The 25543-nt window shown below is 40.5% G+C and overlaps 3 protein-coding genes and 1 long non-coding RNA gene across 22 annotated transcripts; 3 read left to right on the top strand and 1 right to left on the bottom strand.

The window, feature by feature from the left end:
• Positions 1-42: 42 nt before the first annotated feature.
• Positions 43-25086, top strand: LOC130699248 (digestive cysteine proteinase 2-like). Its single transcript, XM_057521556.2, has 14 exons — positions 43-233; positions 322-470; positions 558-660; positions 736-908; positions 975-1079; positions 1137-1290; positions 1348-1543; positions 1608-1822; positions 1939-2039; positions 2100-2145; positions 2235-2450; positions 2514-2573; positions 2680-2876; positions 25074-25086. Exons 1-13 carry the CDS (start codon positions 182-184, stop codon positions 2862-2864), a joined length of 1755 nt encoding a protein of 584 aa, XP_057377539.1. The 5' UTR covers positions 43-181; the 3' UTR covers positions 2865-2876; positions 25074-25086.
• LOC130699409 (mortality factor 4-like protein 1) lies at positions 3071-15580 on the top strand. Of its 2 annotated transcripts, XM_059496316.1 has the most exons (12): positions 3071-3197; positions 3254-3368; positions 3434-3529; positions 3596-3747; positions 3989-4107; positions 4174-4275; positions 4361-4452; positions 4546-4648; positions 4711-4780; positions 4851-4935; positions 5004-5121; positions 15570-15580. In XM_059496316.1, exons 1-11 carry the CDS (start codon positions 3146-3148, stop codon positions 5086-5088), a joined length of 1071 nt encoding a protein of 356 aa, XP_059352299.1. In that variant the 5' UTR covers positions 3071-3145; the 3' UTR covers positions 5089-5121; positions 15570-15580. The 2 variants fall into 2 exon arrangements, with proteins under 2 accessions (XP_059352299.1, XP_057377738.1); XM_057521755.2 differs by lacking the exon at positions 15570-15580 and having other exon boundaries at positions 5004-5309.
• Positions 6956-9241, bottom strand: LOC130699263 (uncharacterized). Of its 2 annotated transcripts, none has more exons than XR_009003398.2 (2): positions 7403-9241; positions 6956-7314 (listed from the first exon to the last, which is right to left on the bottom strand). It is a non-coding gene; the product is annotated as an uncharacterized LOC130699263 (long non-coding RNA). The 2 variants fall into 2 exon arrangements; XR_009003399.2 differs by having other exon boundaries at positions 6956-7310.
• On the top strand, positions 9391-22520 carry LOC130699251 (tropomyosin). Of its 17 annotated transcripts, none has more exons than XM_057521576.2 (11): positions 9391-9545; positions 10534-10690; positions 10829-10954; positions 16439-16572; positions 17243-17360; positions 18428-18498; positions 18741-18816; positions 19304-19366; positions 19775-19844; positions 20239-20369; positions 22340-22452. In XM_057521576.2, exons 2-10 carry the CDS (start codon positions 10577-10579, stop codon positions 20319-20321), a joined length of 855 nt encoding a protein of 284 aa, XP_057377559.1. In that variant the 5' UTR covers positions 9391-9545; positions 10534-10576; the 3' UTR covers positions 20322-20369; positions 22340-22452. The 17 variants fall into 17 exon arrangements, with proteins under 17 accessions (XP_057377559.1, XP_057377558.1, XP_057377560.1 ...); XM_057521575.2 differs by lacking the exon at positions 19304-19366 and adding an exon at positions 19000-19062 and having other exon boundaries at positions 9392-9545; XM_057521570.2 differs by lacking the exons at positions 17243-17360; positions 18428-18498; positions 20239-20369 and adding exons at positions 17600-17717; positions 17992-18062; positions 21222-21352 and having other exon boundaries at positions 9397-9545; positions 22340-22493.
• Positions 25087-25543: the final 457 nt, after the last annotated feature.

Here is a 25543-nt window from a genome sequence, read left to right as displayed (position 1 = left end):
GTTCTAAAATCTGGCAACGCTGAACATTTATTATTATTTCCAAATGTTCTACGGCTTTGCAGCAAGTGGATGTCATTAGTGCCTTGTTAGCGATTCGAAGAGGCGTAATTCCGAGTTTACTTGTTTGTACAAATTTTAGTAGTTTCAGTAGCTAGTTGGATATTCGCCCACTCAGCAGAAAATGTTGCACTTTGGGAGATCGTGGTGTCTTCCCTTCCTTTTCGCTCTAATTGGTAATTTTTTGAATATTTTGTATAACGAAGTAACACAGTAATATGTATAATTGTATTGAACTCTTTAATGAAGTATATTCGTTTATAGCGCAGGCGATTGGAGGCACTGAAGACAATGAGGTAGCCTCCCAACATGAAAGAAATACATGGTTTAAAAAATGGAGACTTCCTCAACATTTTCACCATCCTTCTGCTCCCAAAGACTCTCCATCTCCTCCTTCCTGGAGTAAAGCTTATGTAAGAGTTATTTATTTGTTATTAGTATTTGCTAAGATACCTCTTAACTAATGAATAAATATGTATATCTTACATACATATTATTAGATAACTGAGGGGATTCTCCACCTTCCATATGCTGAAATTGATGAAGATTTCTATGCTTGGGTTGATTTAGATAGTGGGAAAAGCAGAATTGATTTTTATGGAGGTAAAAGCAATATCTTTTCATTTTATTCATTTATTACTTTCATTAATACTTACTTTACTGTCTTATGGGTGCCAGGCATGATGAAGACATATCAACTATCCAGTGAAGGACCATATGGTACGGCAAAGAAAATAGCCCCAATGACCACTGAAACAGTAAAAAATCAGTTGAATTGTTTTCAGACTTCTGGAAGTGCTGAAGAGCCAGTGGAAGCTCAAGGAGTCCTACCTGATATCTCAAACTTTAAGGTGCCATTTTCAGTAACCAGCCTATATTTGAGAAGTGATTAAATTAAATTATATTGCGTTGTTTAGTTAATTGGCATCGAAGTCATGAATGGTCAGAGTTGCGAAAAGTGGGAGTACATTAGCACCGTCGGTGATAAAACAAATCGCTATACTATGTGGCTCCAGCATCAAGTGATAACCTTCTGCTATTAGAAATAAAATCATTGCTAACCAATATATTCATTTTAGTTTGCTGGAACCCGTCAGCAAATTACCGTTCCCGTCAGATACGAAATGAAGGGATATAATTCCCTTTTGGGTTCTCATTACGATCATTATTACTTAGACTATACCAGTTTTACAGCAGAGAAACCAAATGAAGGCGCCTTCATGATTGATTCTGGTAAGATGCCATTGTGGAAGACTATGTTGCAAATCAATAGATATAATCCCTTTTCAGATGTCGGCGAATGTCATGGATTCCCGGGCCCTGGCGTTGATCACGTTTATACATTTAATCCGATGCGGGAATTCGCGCATGACCACACCAAGCATGTGGATGATACTTTCGATTCGTTCGTTCGTCATCATAAAAAGGGTTACAAAAACGTAACCGAACATGAACATCGCAAAGATATTTTTAGGCAGAATATGAGGTAGGTTGTCGACGACCAGTGAAAATACTGTTAAGCGATACCGTTGATTACCGTTTTCTCGCAGATTCATCCACTCAAAGAATCGGGCTGGTTTATCATACAAACTGGCTCCAAACCATATGGCCGACCGATCTTCGGATGAGATTAAATACATGCGTGGGAAGTTACGTTCCACAGGGTACAACGGAGGATCGGCTTTTCATTACACTAAAGCCGACGTTGAAAATTTGCCCGATCAAATGGATTGGAGGCTTTATGGCGCTGTTACCCCTGTAAAAGGTAGTTTTATTCTATTGGCAATTACATGTTTGTAGTACTTATAATGAATGTACTGTTCCTCTAAAAATAATATTAATAATAATAACGATTTGGTTTTTACATTTTATATTTTCTAGACCAGAGCGTGTGTGGTTCTTGCTGGAGTTTTGGTACTGTGGGAACTATCGAAGGGGCTCTCTTCCTTAAAACAGGCAAACTTACCCCACTGTCTCAACAGGTACATAAAATATATTCTTGATGCAAACGGGTTAAACATTTGCATTCGTATTTGCTTTAGGCTCTTGTGGATTGCAGTTGGGGATTCGGCAATAATGGCTGTGATGGTAACTGATGCAGTTCTTTCATTTTATTCATTATATCTTTTTTCGTTCTTCATTGGCATTATTGATTGAATTCTTACTGACTCGTTTAGGAGGAGAGGATTTCCGTGTGTACCAGTGGATGATGAAGCATGGAGGCATTCCATCAGATGAGAGCTATGGTCCATACCTTGGAGCTGATGGCTACTGTCACATAGACAATTCTAGTCTTGTCGCTTCCATTAAAGGCTATGTTAACGTAACATCGGGGGACATCGATGCGTTACGCGTTGCCATTTTCAAACACGGTCCCATATCTGTTGCTATCGGTATGGTATAGAAAAAATTTTAACTATTGTTCTGTTTATCACATCTTTATTCAAATCCAAAAGATGCTGCGCATCGTGCGTTTTCGTTTTATGCCAACGGAGTTTATTACAACCCTGAATGCGGTAATTATCTGCTTTCTTGCCATTTTTGTGTCTCCGTACTGCCATCCGTTCCGTGAAGGGACGAGCGAAACTATTAATGCCTTTCGGTTCTTTTTTGAGATTACAGGCAGCGGAGAAGATAGTCTGGATCACGCTGTTCTGGCTGTTGGTTATGGAATCCTGAAAGGCGAACCGTATTGGTTGATTAAAAATTCGTGGTCGACTTATTGGGGAAATGCTGGGTATGTTTTGATGTCGCAAAAAGACAATAATTGTGGTGTCGCGACATCGCCAACTTATGTAATCATGTGAGATTACTTTGAAGTATCGGGAGTTGAAACACCGGCATGGGTATAGATTTTTTTTTAAAATTGCCGGAAAACTTCTTTGCGAATTTTGATCTGTTTGGAGTTTGAATAAACAAAGAAAGGGGTTGTAATCAAAGTTCACATACCTTATTGAAATTTGTCAGCGCTTTCAATTGGTCGACTTGGTGAATGGGCGCTCAAAGCTGGTCTCTTTGCTGAAACAGTGCACCAGCGCACCCATAGGTCACGTGACGTGCAATTGTTGAGCGTCTGCTTTGAACAAAAATGGGTCCCAAAGCTCAACAGAAGCCAGCAACAGAATTCAAATTTAAAGAAGGTTTGATTTTAAAAAATGAATCACATAAAAATTTATTTACAAGATTAATATATCAGGTGAAAGGGTTCTATGTTTTCACGGGCCTCTGCTTTACGAGGCCAAAAGCTTGAAAGCCGAAGTTAAGGATCAACAGAACAAATATCTGATACATTATGCTGGATGGAATAAAAAGTAGATTTATAAAATGTCTTAATAACTGAATGCCTAATATAAAATTAACAATGGTTGGATTACAGTTGGGATGAATGGGTGCCAGAAAACCGTGTGCTGAAGTACAATGATCAAGCCCTGCAAAAACAAAAGGAATTGCTCAAAGCCCATGAAGCTACATCGTAATAAAACAATTTCTTTATAGCCTTCAATCTTCTCATTAGCATTGTTTAACCATTCATTTAAAGGAAAGGAAAGAAACAGATCAAAGGTGTTTCTACTCCTGTCGGTAAACCTTCAGGGCGCAGATCAGAACCATCCAAAGGTGGAGGCAACCTGTCAGATGCCAATACATCAGGCAAGGAAACAGATAGTCGCTCATCTACGCCATCACTTCAAGGTAAGTGCTGTACCAACAAGAGGTATACGTTATAGTTGTTACACATTCATATATTTAGACTTAAGCCCTACCACAATCACAAAAAATGTTACCGTCAGCCATACTGTTTGAGGATAACATAGCATATAGATAGGCCAGTAATATCAAGTTGGATGATACACTCCACAATAGAATTCGTGTCACACACATAATCCTACCTCATGTAACTATGGAAAATTTTACTATCTATTTTAATCTGCAGAAAAACCAGCTAAAAGACCAGCCATTTCTTCTACAGCTGCACCTTCTACCAACAATTCCGGTGCATCTTCTTCTGAAAGCTCAAGAAAAAAGACTAGACCTGATTCTACTGTAGAATCGGTATGATTTCAAATGCACTTTCGAAAAGTTTTATTTATTGTAGCATTAATAATTTGTTATCCATAGGAAGAGCAGTTTTTATCCAAGGTTGAAGTGAAAATAAAAATTCCAGATGAACTGAAACCCTGGCTTGTTGATGACTGGGACTACATTAATCGACAAAAAAAGGTAAGCGACTCACAACCTGAAACATAAATTTTTTGTCACAATTTAACTGTAGCCAAATGTGAATTCCTCCTGATTACCTAACTAGTTGGCAAATTTACCATCCAAAGTCCCGGTTGACACCATTTTGGAAGATTACATCAAGCACAAAAGCAGTAACCGAGCAACCACCCCAAGCAAGTATGTCACAATTTCGCTATTATATTTGTGTATTCGCTTAATCAGATAGGGAAACTTTTCTCTTTCACCCTGTTCTTTGCCTCTCCTTTTTAGAGAGAGTGCCATTCAGGAGGTCATGGCCGGCCTGAAAGAATATTTCAATGTGACGCTCGGTTCATCGTTGCTGTATAAATTTGAAAGACTACAATATGCTGATGTAAGTCAAGTGAAATTCACAGTGAAATACTTTCAATACGCTGATTCCTGAAATGTTTATAGATTTTGAAGAATCACCCTGACAAATCGATGAGCCATATTTATGGAGCCCCTCATCTTTTACGAATGTTCAGTAAGTATCTCTCCAGTTCAAATTCTACAGTTATTTTACATATTGAAATCGTTGAATATCGTTTTTACAGCCCGTCTCGGAAGTATGTTAGCGTACACTCCACTTGATGAAAAGTCGATCCAGTTGCTCCACGTTCACCTCCAAGATTTTTTAAAGTAAGCTTTTATTTAAAGTTAGAAAAATTATGGATAGTGAGTTACATCAGCATCTCTAATCATGATAGATACATGGGACGCAACGCTTCAACGCTGTTCAGTGCTCAGGATTATGGCAACGCATCGGCGGAATATCACCGCCGCGCTTGCTGAATTCTACGTCAGTGTACTTCTTCATATTTCATTAAAAATTTTTATTTTTTTTTTCATTTTCGTCGAAATTTTTTTTTTCCATCAAATGTCTCACACATATAAACGCCCTGATTTGCAATCTGGAAAACTTTAAAAAGGAATCAAAGGTTTCGAGTAGGTTCCGATGTGGAACACAATGACTCGCCATCTTCTGATCGTAATACATTCAATTGTTAAGCGGTTTTTACGCTGCCTGATTCTGCGAATGGCTTTCGGATGCTAATCTCGAGCCCAGCTGGAGATGGCGTATCGCGGTCTGTTTTTAGACTATAAATTAACTTTCTTGTGAGATGGCAAGTTGGGAAAACGACGAGCCCTGCGTTGCTTCCCTCTTTAAACTAAACAACCGCTAGTGGACAAGAGTCAGTTCGAGAAATCTACGGAAATCTCAGTAGAGATTTTTTTTGTAAAACGGTTGGAAGAAACGTGGGTGAAAGTTTGTTTCAGAGATCATCTTGGGAACACATCGTCACGGTCCAACTATGTGTACCCATCCCCTTTGCTTCTGCTATCTGGTCATTTAAACACAAACAACAAAAATGATAGTCGAATCGTTTCGTGACCAAGAGTAGAAAACAAAAAGCTTATGTGATGAGTTTGTCGTGTCGATTTGTATTCTTTTTTTTCTCTTCTCTTCTTTTAGCTTTTCTGTATCTTCCCTCTGCTGGGCGGATGCAAAAAGAGGGTTATAATACCCTCATCCACCCGACCTCTAACCCTCATCTCCCATGCGATTGTTGATGATTCACAGAAAGCAGCAATACGTCGAACGAATCCTTCAGAAAAAGAGAAAGGTTGCGTATTTCGTCCTAAATACACGATTTGAAGTTAAGTATTCTTAATTCTTTAAAAAAAATTTTTTTTTTCATTTACTTTTTTAGCTTTTAAAAATCTCCTTTATTTTTTTCCGGGGTCGAGGAGCCCTGGCGTCTTTGGTACAGAAATAAACTAACGGCGGCGTCGCAGGCGCTGGCCTTATTTTGTGTTGTTCTAACTTTCTTCCAGTGAAACGTACAGGAGAACTTTTGCCGTCCCTGTTGAGAAATATAGACGTTGAGCTATCAGCGTCCGGGCTGGACCAGCGGCGCCAGCAGCTGGACTCGATTCCGGAAGCAAATTAGAAGAGCGCAAAAAAACAAAAATCTCCCTAAAGTCCTTTATTTTTCATTTTTAAAAATATATTTTACTATTTCTAACTTCATCTTTAGGCTCCCTTAACTCTTTTCTATTAAAAGTATACACACGCGCAGGTATATGGGTTAAGAGCGTTTCCTGACCATATTTGGGCGTCCGTCGGCGTCATTAGATGTAGGTGAAGGCTGCACAGATCGTGAGTAAGCACCTTGCTTTACGGCTGGTGTTGCTCCGACGGGATTTTATAAAGGTCGAAACCGAAAAACCATCTGATACCCGTGCATAACGTGGATATTTTTATTGCGTTTTCATGCCATACAGCTCACACAAAGAGCCTCTCTCCTTGTTATTTAATTTTCAAGCTTTTCTTGATGTGCCAAGCATTGAATGGGTTAGGCCACGCAATGCGACTTTAACGATGGAAATCGAGCGTTCTCATTAGCTTTCTATTACCTGTCTGGTGTGTAATGTTCCGTGCGTGTGTGATACTGAAACAGTTACACTTACAACGAACAAGCACCTACCGTTCGTCTAAACAGATAAATCAGTAACATATGCAGAGGACCTTTCACTCGGCGTTTTGCCATCGTATGACTCGGAGAATTAGAAAGTTGTGATCTTTTTATTGTCATTTCTCGCTTCTCCGCTTTGATGCTAACCCATTGTGATCTGACCAAGAGGAAAAGACGAATACTTCACCGTTTAAACATTTTATTTCTTTCAACAATTCGTTTCTCAAGCCGGAGAAGAAAGAATTACAAGATAAAAAGACAAACCGGGCAAAATCCATGGCCATTGCCTTGACTGGGATTTCTTTGCATCTCTGTGTGATTTCCATTTCTCTTATGTTCCCTACATGGTTATCGACGTCGAATGAAAGAGAGAACCCCATGCACACCTCCTCCTCATTTATATGGGGATTTCATCTTGTTTAGGGTAAACCAATACGGTTTGGTGGCATGGCCGGTTGGCGCCCGCGCATTGAGCCCGACCTATTTCTGGGACGGCCAGAGAGAGAAATATCCCAATCCGCTTTTCCGTTTTCGTTTCTGTCTGCCGAGAATAAGTTTAAGAAAGAAAAATTGTATTTATATATATATATATATATATATAAAGCAAAACAAACAAATGGGTGCCTAACTGTACGACTACTGCGGGTTTTCACAGTGCGACCGTGGCCTACAGACACAAGGCACGAATGAAAGAATGTTTCTTGTTTATGCGGATAAATGCGAATGAGACATTCCATCAGATCGGTCTGCAACCGACGCCAATCGACGTCGTCACTATTTTTTTTTTTTGTCAGGTCTCTTGTTTCTCGAGAGTCCCGAACTGATGGCGAAGGGATGGACTCGACATCCCGGTCCATTTTTGGTGCGTGAGCGCACCCGCGCATACATGCATGTCCCGTAACAGCGGTAGCAGCGCTTGTAGTTTGCCGAGATCAGCACAAATCCGCTATTGAGGTATTATGTATCCGGGCTCAGAGAACAACCAAAAAAAAAATGAAAAAAGAAATCTAATTCGTCGCCAGTGATACTTTGTTTTCACTTTTTTTTTCATTCGCTTGTCTCGTCGGTCATGGCTGACCCCAATTTGTATGTTCTTCTTACGCTCTGGTTTTCTTCATATAAATACTGACAATCAACTGGTGGCATTGAAAGTGTCAGTTATGCATAATGCAAAGTATGTTTATATAGATATGTTTTGGCGTCGGTTATAACGCAACACCAAAAAAGACGGCAGTGAAACGTGGAAAAAAAAAAGCAAAACATGCTTGACGAACTGGTGAACGCTGAGATATTAAAAAGTTTCGAAAAGACGTAAAAGGTCGTGAGCAATTGGGGATAGATAGGTATAGATATGCGCTAAATGTCTTGCACACGACGACGTGTAGATCTTCGATGGAAGGAAATGTTGAAAAGCCCAGTGGCAAGGATCGGCAAGGTCGTATCGATTTTCCCTTTTCAAGAATTCGACTATAGCGTCCATTCTCTGCCTCTTATTCTGTTCTCCGTTGTACGTTCCCGTTGATCGTCCAAGTCGTCGGATTGTCGGCGACCTCGTGAGGGAGAGGGAAAAAAAACAGTCAGAAAATTCGTGACTCCCGTCACCTTTTGGAATTCAGCACGAGCTCGTGTGCTGCGCATTCTGGGTACAAGGTTAATGAATCTATTGTTTCATTGATGACGACTGCAAACAAAGGTGATGCAAAATCTGAATATGCCTCAGATTACTTTGCTAAATACCTGACACTATCACGAATTTAATCTTGGAATCAGAGCGAACGGTTTCGACATTCGTAGCGCACTCCGCGTTTGCTCCGCCAGTTCTAAGCTAACTAGATGCCTTTAAATTTGATAGTAGATTAGGTTTGCATCATACAGCTCTAACGCTGAAATACCGAACAAGAAAAAAGAAAGTCAAGTGTCATCAAAAAAAGGTTATCTCGACTGTAAACGACGATGTAATCTTCCACCAGTTACGTCATAACCATTAACAGTCGGGAGCAGCTTGCGGCAGGAATAAGTTCTCACCCATTTGGGGTATGGAATTCCATGTCGCTCTTTCTGTTCGCCCGTAATGTACTTGCAATCATTTTCACTTTCCTTTTCATTTACACATACCGTCTTATTGAGGACACTTTTTACTCAAAGTGTTCAATCATTCCAACTGCGGCTGTTGCGTTTAAAACTAAATGATGCATTTCAATAAAATAAACAGTTCAATTGGTACTCTGAGGAGGGGAAAAAAATGTAATTACATACTTGGAAGTAGAAACAAAAAAAAAAAAGGGAACACGAGATTTATAAACCGAACAGAACAGTCACTTTCTTTCAAAGAACAAACCACACAATCACGGAGCGCAACCTCCAAGCGCGTTCGCGCGGATTCATCTGAAGATATTAGATCAATATGTCGAGTGTGGAAATAAAAAAGTGTTTCTTTTAATGGACGGAGAGGTTGAGAGCGAAAAAAGGAATGGGTAGGAAAAAGAGTGAGAGTGAAAACGTGTAGGCGGGCAAAAAGTTTCTACGGGCGGGATCCGAAAAAACCGGGTTCTTCATTGCAAGGACGGGAGAGAAGGAGGTGGGTATTTTCTCGGGAGGGGAGTAAGGGAGAGCAAAATAAAAAACTGGCTATAGAAGCTACCCCGAGTCTACACTCCACAGTTGGCTCCGCCGAGTTATTGGGTAGTCGGCTGGAACGTCGAAGCTAGAACAGTTGCTCTTCAGTCGCCGTAGCCGCCTGACGGGTTGCTCGCTCCTCACTCAATTCACGAGGTGAGTTCGCATTTTACGCTGATTGTTTTTATCCCGATCTTCTCTGTTCTTATCTCTCAACTTTGTAACATTGCCTTTCTCAACTTCTGTAATTGCCAAACACATTTTCTCAATACTGTACCCATCCTCGTCTTAACTATTGGGACACCTTCAGCTACAAAGCAAAAACAAACAAAAAAAAAGTGATTTCTTGAAACCAGTGTCGTCCGACTGTAACACAAACACACACACACATTCGGATTGCTTAGTGAAAACTTTTCCTGTTAAGGTAATACTAAGGTCTGGTTGTGACGTTAGTGAAGAGATTTCATAATGAAGTTGGACTTGACCTTGTCAGAAGACAGTAGTCTAAAATCTATTCACGTTCGAGAAAAACAAAACAAAAACGATCCCAAACGCAGCGCTGTTTCGTTTGCCATATTTGGCGCTGTAGAAAGGGACAGTCTGTCCCGCGGGCCATTGCAACTCGCTTTCGTCTGTCCCTGTCCGTCTCCTGGAATCAGGTTGATTTAGTTAGTTAACCGCATACAACGAAACGAATTTATGTTGGGGACTTGCATTTGTATTTATTATGCCCATTTTTGTTTCATTTGTAACTGACGTTTTTTATTGAACGATATTCATTTAACCTTTTGATGTTTGTATTCACGTTTATAATGAATGTGAAGGGGGTTTGGGAGGCGTTTCGACATTGCGGCAGAGTGAAAGAATTCCGAGCTAGATAGGGGCGGGTTAAGAATAGCCAACGCACACACACACACATACATATGCAGCTGAGCAATGCTCAGCTGGAGGTCGGAAATATCGTTGCGTTGATGCTCTACATTTGTTAAGATCCGTGTATGTGATGTCTCGTCCCCTGCTACCCCCATTAGAAAAGACTCCCGCATTTTTTACACCATTAAAAATGTGATGCCGTAAAATTGCTAAACTAATTTTGTTTTGTTTTGTTTACATGTTTCTCTCGGGATTGGAAAAATTCAATTAGTTTTTGAATTTTCACGTAAGTCGACAAACAAAACCAAGCAGAAATGGACGCCATCAAGAAGAAAATGCAGGCGATGAAGCTGGAGAAGGATAACGCCATGGATCGCGCCGATACTTGCGAACAGCAAGCCCGCGATGCCAACCTCCGCGCCGAAAAGGTTCGAATCGAAAACAAGAAATGGACAAACAAAATCCATGTTCTTTTTTCTAATGAATCAGATAATATTACAATGATTTCTCTGCTTATGTTATGCGCCAATTGACCTCAATTAACAACGAAATGAATCATCGTACAGTCGGAGGAAGAAGTGCGCGCTCTCCAGAAAAAGATGCAGCAATTGGAGAACGACCTGGATCAGGCCCAGGAGCAGCTGTTGGCCGCCAACGCCAAGCTGGAAGAGAAGGACAAAGCTCTCCAAAACGTGAGTCTCGTTTTCTTTAATATACTACGATACTATTCCACCTCGTATCGCATCGAAAACATCTCGCCAGAGGAAAAGCCATTTTGAACGAATAAGCTACTGGAATTTTTCATTTTGTTCCCTTTATTTATTTTTTTTAATGTGTGGCGGGACACGGTGCCGCCGTCTGGCAGGATTTTTAAGGGGACAAGGGGTTTTGGGTAGGACATTACGTAAAAACTTTCACTTTTGATTCATCTAGCGCGTCCCTCTTAACAACTCCTCTACGTTACTCATGCTGACTCACCTTGGCCCGAAAACAGATATGTTTCTCTACTGCTGTGCAGTTCAAAAGTCCTCCCTGTTGTAAGAGATCTCAATCGATGAGATTTTAGTATTTTTTTTTTCTTTGCGGGGACGGTTGTGACTGCCGTCGTTCGACGGCAGACATAGGGAATGGGAAATGAGGACATGAAAAGAAAACAAAAAAAATTCCTTGCGTATTTAAAATAAAAATAAATATTCTTTATTGTTGTTCTTTTCGTATCCTGGACCAACGGATGGAATTTTGTATAGAAATTGAGAGGCTTAAAAGGGGTAGAAGAAGAGCAAAATAAAGCACCAACAAAATGAAACGAAAAGAGAAAAAACTATTCCAGCGCATTTTTGCTGTGCGCTAAACGCGCTAAAAGAGGATCGACCAATGCTAAAAGTAGAACTGGGCTGCCTGGCCTCTGTTTTTCTTCGTCTCTTTGACGCCTCTGTTGGATGATCTTGTTCTCGGGCCTTATATGGACCGCATACACGAACTAGAACCGTGAAAGACTGCATGGCTTGACGTCAGCGGAAACTGGACGGCGTTAGATGGCACTCTCGACATATTGACTCTTTTTTTTTCTCTCCCCGTTCGACCGAAAGTGAGCTATTCTTAGAAATCATGTTGGAGCATTGGAGACTCGGAGGGGGGCATAGTCGAAAAAGTTTCCCAGTGTTTTTCATCGTCCGATCGGTTCGATGATGATGAAAGGAAAAAAATAGGAATAGAAATAGTTTCTTGTCTAGCTTCATCGTGGAAGTTACGGCAAGTAACATTCGCAAGCCGTTGCTGGTTTTCCCCTCCGCTTGTTCTCAAATATTTTGATTTTCTTTTGAAAATTGTGTTTGACCTTTTTCATTTTTGGCGCCATAACACTGGCCTATATCCAAAAAAAAAAAGTTTCATCCAAGTTCAACTTGGCTTCGATAGATGGTGCTCATGTAGGAGCCCGCATTTTTTTTCCCCAACAACTTGTCTGCTTGTGTGTGCATACGTGGCTACTATGTGAGTGTAAATTTGGTGGGAGGGTTATCGCTATCGGAGAGAAAACGGCAATCTTTGCCGGCGACTCCAGACGTCTCGTCCCCGAAAGTCGAAAATAGAGAAGGGAAAACTGTCCGTTGGTAGGGTGGTCCAACTACCAACAGCACGGTCTACACACACATGGAAGGCTGGCCTCGTGTTTTAGCCCTCCCCTCCTTGCCAAGAGAGAGTGTGTACGAGTGATAAAAACGTAAAAAAGAAGACGGAGAAGCAAACGAAAAAAAGAAAACTAGAAAAAGGAAGAAGAAAAAATTGGGCAACAGTTCAACAACTTTTTCCTACTAGTCGGTAGTGCTGTTGCGTTGGCGGTGCTGTCGCGCGGGCGTCTGTTTTTTTTTCCTTCTAATTCTGAACAACAACAATAACACAAGAGCAGCATCATCCAGTACCACCAACAACAACGAGAAAGTGTGTGACTATTGAACAGCTGAGCATTCCGAAAACAAACCGCCACTTAATCTTACGTTGAGAATATGCTGGTGGACATCCAGAGTGCAACGACAGCAGTCCTCATGGAAGACGAAGAGAATATGACCGACTTGTCAAGGAGCGACGCCCTGTCGACTCGTCCGTCAGTGGCCGTCTCGCGGGCCGTTCAACAACTTCTGGAGCGACACGGCCTGGGTAACGTCAGCCGCCTTTCTAACGGGAACGTGACGGTCGGAGCGTTCGTTCAAGTCAACAACAATAACAACAACTGTTTGTCGCTACAATCAGTTGGGCCCGCTGATGTCGCCGCAGGCACCGGGTTGTCGGTTGAGTCAGAATCCGATTTCGATTCGGATTCTGAGCCGCGGTTCAGACCCGATCCGATCGGCGGCAGCAGCGACGGGCACAGCAACAGCCACGAAGCCGGCTGTCATCATCCGGCGACGGGAGAGGTTGACTTGAACGGCAACAGCAGCAACCAACAACTCCAGCAAGCCGGAGCCGATGCCGAAGCGGAAGAGCTCTCCAAATTGCGATGCCAAAGCGTCCGGACGGAAGTGTTGGCAGAGAAATTCCGGCGTAAGAACCGATGCGCCGACTACCCCGGTTTCGCTTTTGCTTCCTCTGTCTTCAGTTCTGATACCATGATGAAATTCAACATAATCAAAAACGAGTTGCACAATATCATGAACAATCAGCTTAAACGGGTTAGTCGGCTCTACAGCAAAGCTGTGTAAATAGTTAATCCATTCTTGATCACGAAATGAGGTTCAAATCCCTCTCTCTCTTTCGCTACTCTATAATGTAATCTTATCATTTTTTATGGTTCAACAAGCCACGGATTTCCGCCCAATCACGACTTTTTTTTTTGTTGGCTTGTTCTCCTTTCGTTGAGAAATCATAGAAAACGGTGATCTCGAATGCTGTACGCTGATAGCAATAGTTCTCTCTGCACATTAGAGAATACCTTACATAGACGCAGCTTTTGCACCGAACGAACAACAACAAAAAAAAAAGACCCAGTTCGAAGAGATCCAAGTCTGGAAGTCCCGATTTTTGACTCCCGGAGGCGCGCACCTCTCTCTCTTTTTCTCTTTTCTTCCCTCCTGGGAGAATTCTTTTAAAAATATATTAAAAAGACTGAATATTTATTTTATTATTTTATATTTTTGTTTTGCTTTTCTCACCATTCATGGGCATGAGAGGGGAAAGTGGATGACTGCGAAAAGAAGGTCATCGTGCCCCAGCCAGCAGCCCTCCTCTCTTTGTCCTCCATATGGAAAAACAAAACAATTTTAGTTTTTAACTTTAAAAAAGAAAAAAAAAGAGGAAAATTTAGTAAGAGAGATACCAACAGTTCAGTTAAACAAGCTTCCCTTCTTTGCCCTATTCTTTTGACCAGTGGTGCTAGTAGCGCGTGATGACCTTGTTGATTCGCTCGTTTATTTATCTGTACATCTTATTTTTTTTTTCTCCTTTTCTTGACTTTTGGCCCCGTGCTTGTGTGTTAGGTTCGCTTTCATGGTGTCAGTCATCAACGCCGGTGACTCATACCAAACGGGGCAGACACGATCTTCCAAAACACCCAGCATGGTCTCTACTATACAGCCATACACACACAAACACACACAAGACAATCTTAAATTCTCTTTTTTGTTTTTCTACGAAAAACCCTCCAAAGTCCAAACACCTCCCCCCTTCCAGAAGGGAAAAAGAAAAAAAAATTAGACGGGAAAGAGAAAAAACCCATTTTTGTACAATGTACGTAACAGTGAATCAGAATCGTCTAGTCTTTTGTTGTTTTTTTCACCACGACGATTTTCTTTCTCAATCGGAAGAAACGACTTCTCCGTGTCGCATACCATAATTGGTGCGGCGTTCGCTTATTCCATGTCCTAAAGAGAATTTTGTGATACCTTCTTAGGATGACGTCAGTTTCTATCTAGCAGACGGTCTTTGGAAAATGTTGACAATCGTCTGCTTCTAGGTGTGTAAAGAGAAAAATCAGTGGTGAGAAAAAGGTTCGAGTTAAGAAGAGCCCGTAGTTGTCCTGATTGAGAATAAAAACCAAAACCAAATTTGGGCGTTGGGAGGGAGTGGCTTTTATGGTAGGGCCCTTCTCTCTCTCTGTGACTCTCCTAGTGAGTGTGTGTGTTCGCGTGTGTGTGTGTGTCTAACTCTTGATAACCGACACGGCCAGACGATCGGTTGCTTAGTTTCGCGTTCGTCTCTCGAGAGCAGGTGGTGCCCCACAAGAGTTTTTGTCTTTTTCATTCCGTTGGCCGCCATCGTCGAAACCATTCCATACCACTGCCACCACATCATTCCTTGGTTTTACCAAATTCCTTAAGTGTGCTGGGCCTGTTTAGTTTGATCGAGCCACTCGAATTCAATTCCTATTTTTCCTATTCCTTTTTCCTCTAAGCCACACGAGTGGCGGCCATTAGTGTTGTGTGTCGGCTACCAAACATCTCGACAACATTCCAAAGGAGTTCTCGTCCCCACCCACCACTAGTACCATTCCAGATTGGCATTCACAAATTTGAACTCTTTATTTTCCTAATTCGTTACAACAAATCCCTCCAACGTAGCAAAATGTCGTCCCAACAAGGCACACTGCTCGATGTGTTGAAGAAGAAGATGCGTCAAACGAAAGAAGAGGCCGAAAAATATCAAGAAGAGGCCGAAGAGTACAGGAAAAAATTACAGATTGAAATCAGACGAAGGGAAGAAGTGAGTTATTGGTGCCATTTTCTTTTAACCGTTTCTATTCTCCATTACTTTTTTTATCTGCCTTATTTTGCAGTTTAATCTCTGATCAACGTTCGAATTTTATCCCTCTTTAGTTCCTTTTTTTTCAACTGTCTCTTCCACGTTAGGATGATTTGAGCTGCTTTTTGTTAGGTGCTTTTTTTTGTACGTTTCTGATGTGTACGTGTGTACTATTAAGGCGTGGTAATGAACAGGATGGGTGTTTGCCCGACTCGGAATCACTGTTGCAGAAAACACTATCTGGCTGTCATTTTTCGATGCTGCTGCCATTTCCTTTTTCGCCCCCCTCTAAAAAAATAATTCTATTCGAAGTGAGTGTATAGCTCGACTTTTCTCCGAGACACAAAAGTAACCACCAGCAGCAGCACCGGTGAGTGCGTGAGCTGTTGTATTGGAAACCGAAAGAGAGAGAGAATATACGGGCTTTCTCTGACTCTCTACACACTCGTAGTCTGCGGCCATGCCTTATATGGACATATAACTTGGCTTGTGAGTCTGTGGGTCGAGAGGTCCCTAGTCAGTGGCCTTGGCTCAACAGCTTCTAAACATGGGCAACTCTATTTTATATATTCGTTTTCATTTCTCTTTTCCCCTGAATATCGTCATTCTTATTCTTCCGCACTCTTCTCTCTTTCCTACCCACCTTTTTCCCAACTTGAGATTCATTTTTCATTGGAGATAGGATCTTGAAAAATGCGCTGTTGTCTTTTTTTGGGAACTTTTCTTCATCCCCAACGAAATTTTCCGTCCGTTTCTCTTCTTTTCGTTTCTTGATTATTTTGTTGATGGGGATAACGAGCGAATTGATTACCGAAGTGATATTTTCCGAGCTTATCGTTTCAACGGCTCTCATGGCGATATGTACACTATTCATCCGGTTTAATCTTTCAACCCGACTCATGAAATTTTATCTTTTTCTTTCGCAATGCTTATTACGAATACAGGCCGAAGGTGAAGTCGCCGGTCTTAACCGTCGCGTCCAGTTGCTCGAGGAAGATCTCGAGCGCAGTGAGGAGCGTTTGAACACCGCTACCACCAAGTTGGCCGAAGCCTCCCACTCGGCTGATGAATCAGAACGGTAATCTTTACCTTGTCAATCCTTATATGAGATTCATTGTGGGGAATTTTTGTTAGCTCGTCTTATTTGGTTTTTGATATTCTTATTTTTGTTTTTCGTGATTAAAGAGACAAGACTATTTATGGGGGGGGGGGTTTATATGGCTGTGCTTAGGATAAGTTCATAGCATTCATGCCGGATGTTGTGGATTGTTGTTGGCGACAACAAGAACATCCCGAAAAAAAGGGGGGGGGGCAGTGGGGCATTAATGACACAGTTTCCAAAGTTCAGGTTCATTAAGCGGGATGTAGGGTCGATTGAGTTTCACTCCGACGCGGGCTGTAAGTCTTTTACCAGCACGTTCGTGAGTTTCTTTTTTTTTGTGTTCGTTATGCCTGCGTTTGTACAGAATGTGTCCTTTGCATGCTCCCGTTTTTTTCCCTTTTGTGTACGTAACACCGTACGATAATGACGGGCGATATAACCCCTCCTCCGATAGTGTTTTAGCTGATGGATCGCCATCGTCCTCCGTAACGAATGCCAGAGAGCTACTCCCTAGTTGACTTCCCTTTTTGATGGCTCTGATAAAAACACGGAAAAAGAAAAAAACAAAAGACGCACGCGAGTCTGCATGATGATACCCTTTTGTTTGACGTTTGTTTCTTTTTTTCTGATTCATCCTACTGTGAAGCATCCGCAAAGCATTGGAGAACCGTACTAACATGGAGGACGACCGTGTGGCCATTCTGGAAGCTCAAGTAGCACAAGCCAAACTGATTGCCGAAGAGGCTGACAAGAAATACGAAGAGGTATGATTGTAAAAATTATATTCAGAAAGAAAACAACAGCAACATGGATGTCACGCAAGGTTTACCTATTTACTCAAGTGATTAATGACCTTTGCAATTTTTAGATGAAAAGGAAGGAAAGAAATGCCATCATCATCACTCATAGTTTATTCATTAAGTTTTTAAGGCTGGGCAGATTTCTTTCTAGGTCCGAGCTAAGTGTTTTTAATTCACTGTTTCAATGTCTGGTACTCACGCAGTATGCGCAAGGTGTTGGAGAACCGCTCCCTCTCCGATGAAGAGCGCATGGATGCGTTGGAGAATCAGTTGAAAGAAGCCCGCTTCCTGGCTGAAGAGGCTGATAGGAAGTACGACGAGGCAAGTTGAATCCCCCCTCCCCTCACTCTTAAAGATTTGAAAGATGATATTCATTCGTGGAAGAGAGAGCCACGTTCCTTTTTCGTAAAAGAAACCAATTTTGTTATTCGTGTCCCATTTTGGGTGACACGAAGTGAATAACGATGACGGCCACTGGTTGTTGTTGTTGGATCACGTAGACTTTAAATGGACAAGGACTAAGATGAGTGTGTAGGCAAAAAAAAAAGAACCAAATTAAGAAACATTGGATTGATGTTGCTTGTGTGAACCACAGGTGGCCCGTAAGCTGGCCATGGTTGAGGCGGATTTGGAGCGTGCTGAAGAGCGCGCCGAAACCGGTGAAACGTAAGATTTGTATCTCCTTTAGCCCAGACGTTTTTTTTTTTACCTCGTCGTCTACATTGCCCGACATCTAGAGCATGGTACCCTACCCTTCTCCATCCACCTACTGTTACACCAGATGGCATGCGATCGAGTTATTAACCCAGATTTGTTCGTTATTTTTTTTTTAAACTTCTCAACGGTCATTGTCTGACTAATTCGAACATTTGGATGTCTTTTTACAGGAGTGTTTGAGTACCCAAGCCCGTGCTATGCTGACCATTCATGCATCTGTGTCTGTTGTTTATATTAACCCACTAGAATGAAACTTACCAAATATGTCTTTTATCTCCTTTTTTGTGCCTGGTGTTGTTGCTGCACGATGATAGGTTGCTCGCAAACTGGTCATGTTGGAAGCAGATTTGGAACGTGCCGAAGAGCGCGCGGAGCAAGGCGAATCGTAAGTGCATGCGCACGTTTCACTCTCTGTCCTCTCTCTCTTTTTTTTTGCCTTCCTATTTGTGCGTTCAGCTTCACATTTAAACAATCACCGGAAGGTGACCGTTTTTTTGTTTTTTTATTGTTATTTTGCACGTGATTCCACACCCTACCCAGTCGTCCCTTTTACCGTATCGTCTTCCTTTTCACTGTGTATTCGCTTCTCTAGACTTGGTACTGACGATATCCGGTTTCATTTTACAGGAAAATCGTGGAGCTTGAAGAAGAGTTGCGCGTCGTCGGTAACAACCTCAAGTCCCTGGAAGTGTCTGAAGAAAAGGTATAAGCCCAGTTTTGATTTTTCAAAAAAAAAATTATTGATTTTTCTAATTTAATCGAAACGCTTCGTTTGATTAAGTATTAAATTAATTAGTATATTAAGCTCCCGTAAAAAAAAAGAAACAGTACGTATTTTATGTCAAAATGCTCTGTCGTGACGCGATTGGCTCATTGCCCTGAATAGGCCAACCAACGTGAGGAAGCTTACAAGGAGCAGATCAAGACGCTCACGACCAGGATGAAGCAGGTAGAAGAGCGTAGTGATGAAAAAGATATCATCTCACACGGCACATTTTGTTATGTGTGTGGCCAGGGGCATGAGTTCGCGTTTGACGACATTTAGTAGATTTTTTTTCCCTTCATCCCTTACACCGTAACACCCGTGTTGTACTAGACAATAAGTCATCGTCCTGTTATTTGCCGCGTAGTTGATTGCACGTTTTCTTAATTTTTCACCTGCTTGCGTGTTCGCCCATGACTTGATTTAGGCCACTGCCCGGGAAGAATCGTACGAAGTCCAGATCAAGACACTCTCCTCACGGCTTAAAGAGGTATGCACACACAACCATCACCTTTCATTAAGTAAAAAAGAAAGACAGAAAAGAAAAAGATGGAGAGGGGGCATTCGTTTCCAATTGATGTGAAAGATATTCGTTTGGAAAACGAGTTCTTCAGTTATTCACGGAATGATATGATCAATATCTTTTCGTGCATAAAGTCAATTCGAAAATTTATCGTGAACGCCCCGGATGTAAAAGGGTCACAGCCAAAAAGGTTTGCAGCTGTCCTTTCCAGCTTGCTAGTTGTTTTCTATTTTGTTGTGTTGCATCGATAAAAGAGGCCTGTCATCTGCATGCCCTGGCATAGTCCGTCACACGAACACGCACCTACACTGACACACACACATCCATCTGGGTAGCTTTAAAAAAACGACTCACACTTGATTATTTTCGTCACAGGCTGAAGCCCGCGCCGAATTTGCCGAACGTTCGGTCCAGAAATTGCAGAAGGAAGTCGACCGACTGGAGGGTATAATCATTTTCCGTTTTTCTTTTAAGCTTAAGTTTTTTTTTTTGTTGTTTTTTTTTTTCTTTTTATTTTAATTCTTAATTCACCAATTTTTAAAGCTTTAATTTCGTGCCGTCGAACGACATTTTATTTTCTTTTAAAAGAACAAAACCAAAAACAGTAAAACAAAAATGTCAATTCTTAAAGCATGTTTCGCGTCTACTCCAGCATGAATTGCGTTTTCAGTTCAACTTTTTTAGTTTGTTTTTGTTACCTTTACCTAAGTGATATAATCTGCCATAACTGGCGCATGATTTGCACGTTATTTTAAAACTAATGAGTGTGTTTTTGTTGTGTCCCTCCTCATTCCCCAATAAACCGAACGATCCCGTGTGGCATGGGTTGCTCCGAGCAGACGACTTGCTCGCCCAAAAGGAGAAGAACAAACTTCTTCAAGAAGAAATGGAGTCCACACTCCAGGACATCCAGAATATGTAATGCCTTTCCTGCATGCGCGCCTGTCAATGTTTCACATCTAGCCAACAGGTTATAACTTTTTTTTTGTTTGTTTTTTTTTATTCAAAAACAAAGTATTGTTGTTTTTGTGTGTTTTTCCCACTTCGGGGAATCATTCCATTTGGATCGATCACTAAGCGACATGAAGCATTCCCAAAATATAAATGTATTCATTTTTTGTTTACCACTGCATCATTTTTTTTCCCTTTTTTTATTGTTGCTATGTGGACGCACAGACGAGATTCAGACTCGCGTCCTTTAGTTTATTCGAATCCTTTCTTAGAGACTAACCTCAAATTATCTCTTTCTCTGTCTCTCTTTGTGCCACTTACTAACACGCTGCTTTTTGGCGAACGGATTCGCAATGGATCAGACGCGTTGATCACATCGAAGGATGAGTACAACACACTCTATCGCGAAATCGACTGCACCTTTTCAAGCGTTAAGAAATATTAAATGGTTTTGTGACTCGATGCGGTTAAGTTTGATTCAAAATTCTTTTTTGTTTACTTAAAAAAAAAAATGCCTTTTAATTGAAGCGAACTTGTGTTTTAGATTTAAGCTTACAACTATCTGGCTTTCTCTCCAGTATCGAATAAGATTCACCTGGACTTTTACTATTGGCATAGAACTAATTACGGTTTTTTGTTTTCATTTCCTCCATCCACGAACCATTCCCTTATTGTTTGCTCTCTCTCACCATCACTCTTTCCCTCTCTGTAAATCGATGGTTCATTTGGGGCGACCGAAATTCAATCGAAAACCAAACGAAATTCCATCGCCTCCATCGTCATGGACAACACAAAAAAAAAAAAAAAAAACAAAACACAAACAAAACAAAAAATCCTCCTTGAACCATCAACATGTCTGTATAAACAACAGACGAGTTGGTGCACGAGAAGGAGAAGTACAAGTCAATCACAGACGATTTGGACCAGACTTTCTCAGAACTCTCGGCGTACTAGAGATATCAACAACGCTACTGCTCCCTCTACCACTACTATTCACTTTAGGTTGGATTTCTCTCGGGAACATATTGCTTTCTTGCCTCTTTGCGTTGATTTCTTTGTTCCTTTGGACTGGATTGACCTGGATCGAAAATATTAGTGTCCGCCCTTGTTCCTTTTTTTTTCACGTCAGTTTTTTCTTCTTAGAGGAACGAAACCACCTACTCATTAGATGAACGTTTTTTATCGGAATGCCTTTCATTCTTTGTATAATTTTTCCAGCAGTTTTCATTGCGATTTTACTTTGATCAACAGAAAAGAAATGGAAAACTTGTCGCATGCGTGACATAGTTTTTGTTTTATCTTCGAGAAGGAAAAGTCGGATGGAAACTGGTGGGACGTAGTTTGTCTGCATATCCCCCTTTTTTTAGTGGCCTACTATTTCTCGAATAGTGGTTTTTTTTTTTATTATTATTTTATTTTGTAGTGATCTTTTACCCCGCCATCTACCGTCTATAATATTTCATGTATAGGAACAACTTTTTTATTTATTTTTGCTACCCTTTTTCTGAGCACGATGCCCTCCATTGATTGTAGGACTCCAGTATTAGACAAACCCTCTTATATACCTTATAGTTGATTTTGAAAGCAACGGAACCAGCAACAAAGTTTTTTTGCGTCCTCTTCGACGTGTATCCCATCCACGGCTTGCCTTTCGAATGGAATCTCTCCTTTTTTTCTTTGTTATTATTATTATTTATTTATTTTTTTTTTACCTTGCTCTGACAACGTATTGATTACCCCAAGTCATCTACTACCCGCTCTCTGCATATAAGGAGTATTGCATGCTACTCAAACAACTTTTTCATTTAGCAACTACTTTCAAGTGGTTGGTTAGAGCCTGGAAACCTTCTTCCCAATTTAGAAAAAATAGCAAAAAAGACCTGCAACAATTTTGCATGGTCTTATTTCGTATGTGAGTACCGCGATGCTAATGGACTCCTTTTTTCTGTTTTTTTTTGCTTTTTTTTTTGTTTGTTTTTTCCTATACAGACGAACTGGTCCACGAGAAGGAGAAATACAAATCGATTGCCGACGAAATGGATACCACTTTCGCAGAATTGGCTGGCTATTAAAGAACACCACCCATGCAAAAGAAAAAGAAACACACCAGAGATTCTTTATAAATTATATACCCGCACACCTTCCCTCTGATGTCCTCTTCTCTTACACAGCAAGACACAAGAACAACAACATTGAGCAGCCACACACATTACACAACACACACACATCAAGACACGAGAAACACGTTGTTCTAATCGATTGGCCCAATGTATTTTTTCCGTTTCTCTCCTTCTACGCCCGCCACACCTTCTTTTCTTCTTCTTGTTTATAACCTCTATTGGTTTTAATCTTTTTGCGTAAAAAACAAACACGCCATTTTCTTTCTTCATCTCTTATCTTTGGCTTTTTTATGTTGGCTCTATTAGAGTTGATATCCCTACTCTGTCTCCGTTCTCTTTGGCCTTCTTTTTTTTCTTTGTTGTCGAACTGGAAATACCAACACTAATTGGATTGTTGACTCTTCTTTCTTTTTTTTTGGTTGCGGCAGTTTTTCACTTCTTTACATACATTTTAAATATATCTCGGTGAGGAAAAAAGAAAGGAGAAGAAACTCCGACCGACGACGACATCCAGTGCGCGCATCAGAGAGGATCTGTATGATGAGAGATTCTATTTTCTCCCATCTTTTTGTCTTAATTTATTTTCAACAAATTTCGTTTGACGCGCTTGGGGAAAGTTGAGCAAAACAGTTTTGTTTCCAACTGTGGAACACAGCTTGTGTTTGCCTAAATCTGCCACTTCCCATTTCTTTATTATTCTTTATTCATTGGCATCTGCAGCCAGCGCCAGCCATCTTATTTCCCACATTCTTCCGTTTACCCATAAGCTTTCTTTGTTTCTGTATTGGCTTCCAAGCAAAGCAGCCGAGTCTCATGATTTTTCTTTATATATGTCTTCTCTCAAATTCGTGAAACAGAGCTGACAGCAATAACTTGATTGTCTTCTTTTGTGTATTTTACCCTTATGGTTTTTCTCCAAAGAGTGGTAGGCTTTCATTCTTCACTACACGAGACTTGACGTGTTGTCGGTGCTGAGGTAACGATATGCAATGTGCACAAGCAGATCGAAACGTTCTTTCGTCTGTAGAAGGGCAATTCGAAAGTTTTCAAAATATGTTTCAGATAATAGTGGAGAAAAATAAGCTGTACTTCTGCCATAATTGCCATGCACGCAATCAGTCGTCAGAGGTGGTAACTACTTCTTTCGAAGCACGCTATTCTCGATGCTTTCTTGAATTATTCTGTATGTTTTGGTTGTTTTACTTTCTCACATATATTTCGAGTACGTGAACAAAAGAAACAGATTTAGCCACTTTGAGGGTTTCCAGGTTGATATTTGCCGTGGAATAAACACTAACAAGATCCTCCTCCTCCCGTTTCTTATCTTTGGCAATGGTACGTTGCAATACCGTCGCCTTGGTTTTAAATGTACATTTTGCATCAACCTCCCCCTCGCCCCTTGCCCATATTGTCAGTGGCTGAATACAGATTCGAATTTAGCGCCTCGCACAGCACAGTCGATGGGTTAGCCTTCTTTCATTTTTAATTCCCATCATTTCCTATGTGTCATTTTAAACATAGCATCATACTTTAAAAAGTTTAACTAAAAATATTTTTCAGGGTTAAAACATACATTCAAAGGAAAAATTTTGCGTCAGTATTTTGACTAGACGAGAACAGACAATATTACCATGGTCAATGGTGTTAGTTTAAACGTTAGATGGTATTCCCGATTTCACAAACCGTTCGGGAGGGTTGGAGTCATCAAACAACTCGTGGTGATCGCGAAGTTTCCGACAACCCAAAGGTGTTTTAAATTTGAACTGTTAGCGACCTATTCTTCTTGTTTTATTTTTTTACCTTTAGTTAAAATTACACGCTGGCACGGGTTAAGTGATTTATTTTCTCGTCAAACGAGCCGTTATTGAAACGAACGGAAAGAATGTGCTGTAGGCGCACCATCTTTGTGTTACGGTTTTTTATGTTTTTTTAAAATAAATATAAGTCAATTGGAAAAATAAATAACTTAATTTTCGCGTTTTTCATTCGATTCCCGACATAAATGATGTATTTTAAGCCAAATTTAAAATTTAGCCATAACTGAAAATAAGCCCGACTTTTCCATCAATTTTATGTTTCAAAAATATTTAATATAGCAATGAATGTACATTATTTCGATTCAGGTTTTTTGAATGGTAATCACGAGAATCAATTTTATTTTTCAATGGGACTTTTATATGGATGTCAATTTTTGGGGAAAAAATTTTAAGCCCGACAAAATAAGCCCGACTTTTCTTATTTTTTCGTTTTTTACGCTTGATTAAAAACTATTAGTCCCATTGAAAAATAAACGTAATTCCCGTGATTACCATTCAAACTTCAATCGAAATCATATATTTTAAGCCAAATTTGAAATTTAGCCAAAAATGAAAAAGTGGGAAGGCTATAGCCTTCCCACTTTTGTCAAAATCGGCCAAAATGGACATCTCTTGGAATTTGATAAAAGCCACATGGCATAATCAAAATTAAACGCTGAGTTCGACTATGTCAGCCGTTTTCAAAATCAACTGAAAACATGGGAAAAGTCGGGCTTATTTTATCGCTCGGCCGACAAAAAATAAGCCGACTTTTTTGTTTTTTATTTTTAATTCATAAACTACAAGGCCAATTGAAAAATAAACTAGATATTAGTGATTGGCATTCAATTCTGCATCGAATTCATGTGTTTTTAGGCAAATCTGAAATTTGGCCAAAAATGAAAAAGTGGGAAGGCTATAGCCTTCTCACTTTTGTCAAAATCGACCAAAATGCACATCTCTTGGAATTCGATAAAAACCACACAGCATAGTCAAAATTGAATGCTGAGTTCAATTATGTTAGTGGTTTTCTCGCTGAACTAGCCATTTTCAAAATAAACTAAAAAAATGTGCGATGTCGGGCTTATTTTTGCCGCTCGGCCGACACAATTTTCCTTGTTTTTTATGTTTATTTCAAAAACTATAATGCCAATTGAAAAATAAACTAGTTACTCGTGATTGGCATTCAATTCTGCATCGAATTCATGTGTTTTTAGGCAAAGCTGAAATTTGGCCAAAAATGAAAAAGTGGGAAGGCTATAGCCTTCTCACTTTTG

The sequence above is a fragment of the Daphnia carinata genome, chromosome 7 (assembly GCF_022539665.2).
Source record: "Daphnia carinata strain CSIRO-1 chromosome 7, CSIRO_AGI_Dcar_HiC_V3, whole genome shotgun sequence".
Taxonomy (NCBI): Eukaryota; Metazoa; Arthropoda; class Branchiopoda; order Diplostraca; family Daphniidae; genus Daphnia; species Daphnia carinata.
Note: the sequence above shows the minus strand (reverse complement) of the source record. Positions and strands in the feature narration are given on the sequence as shown.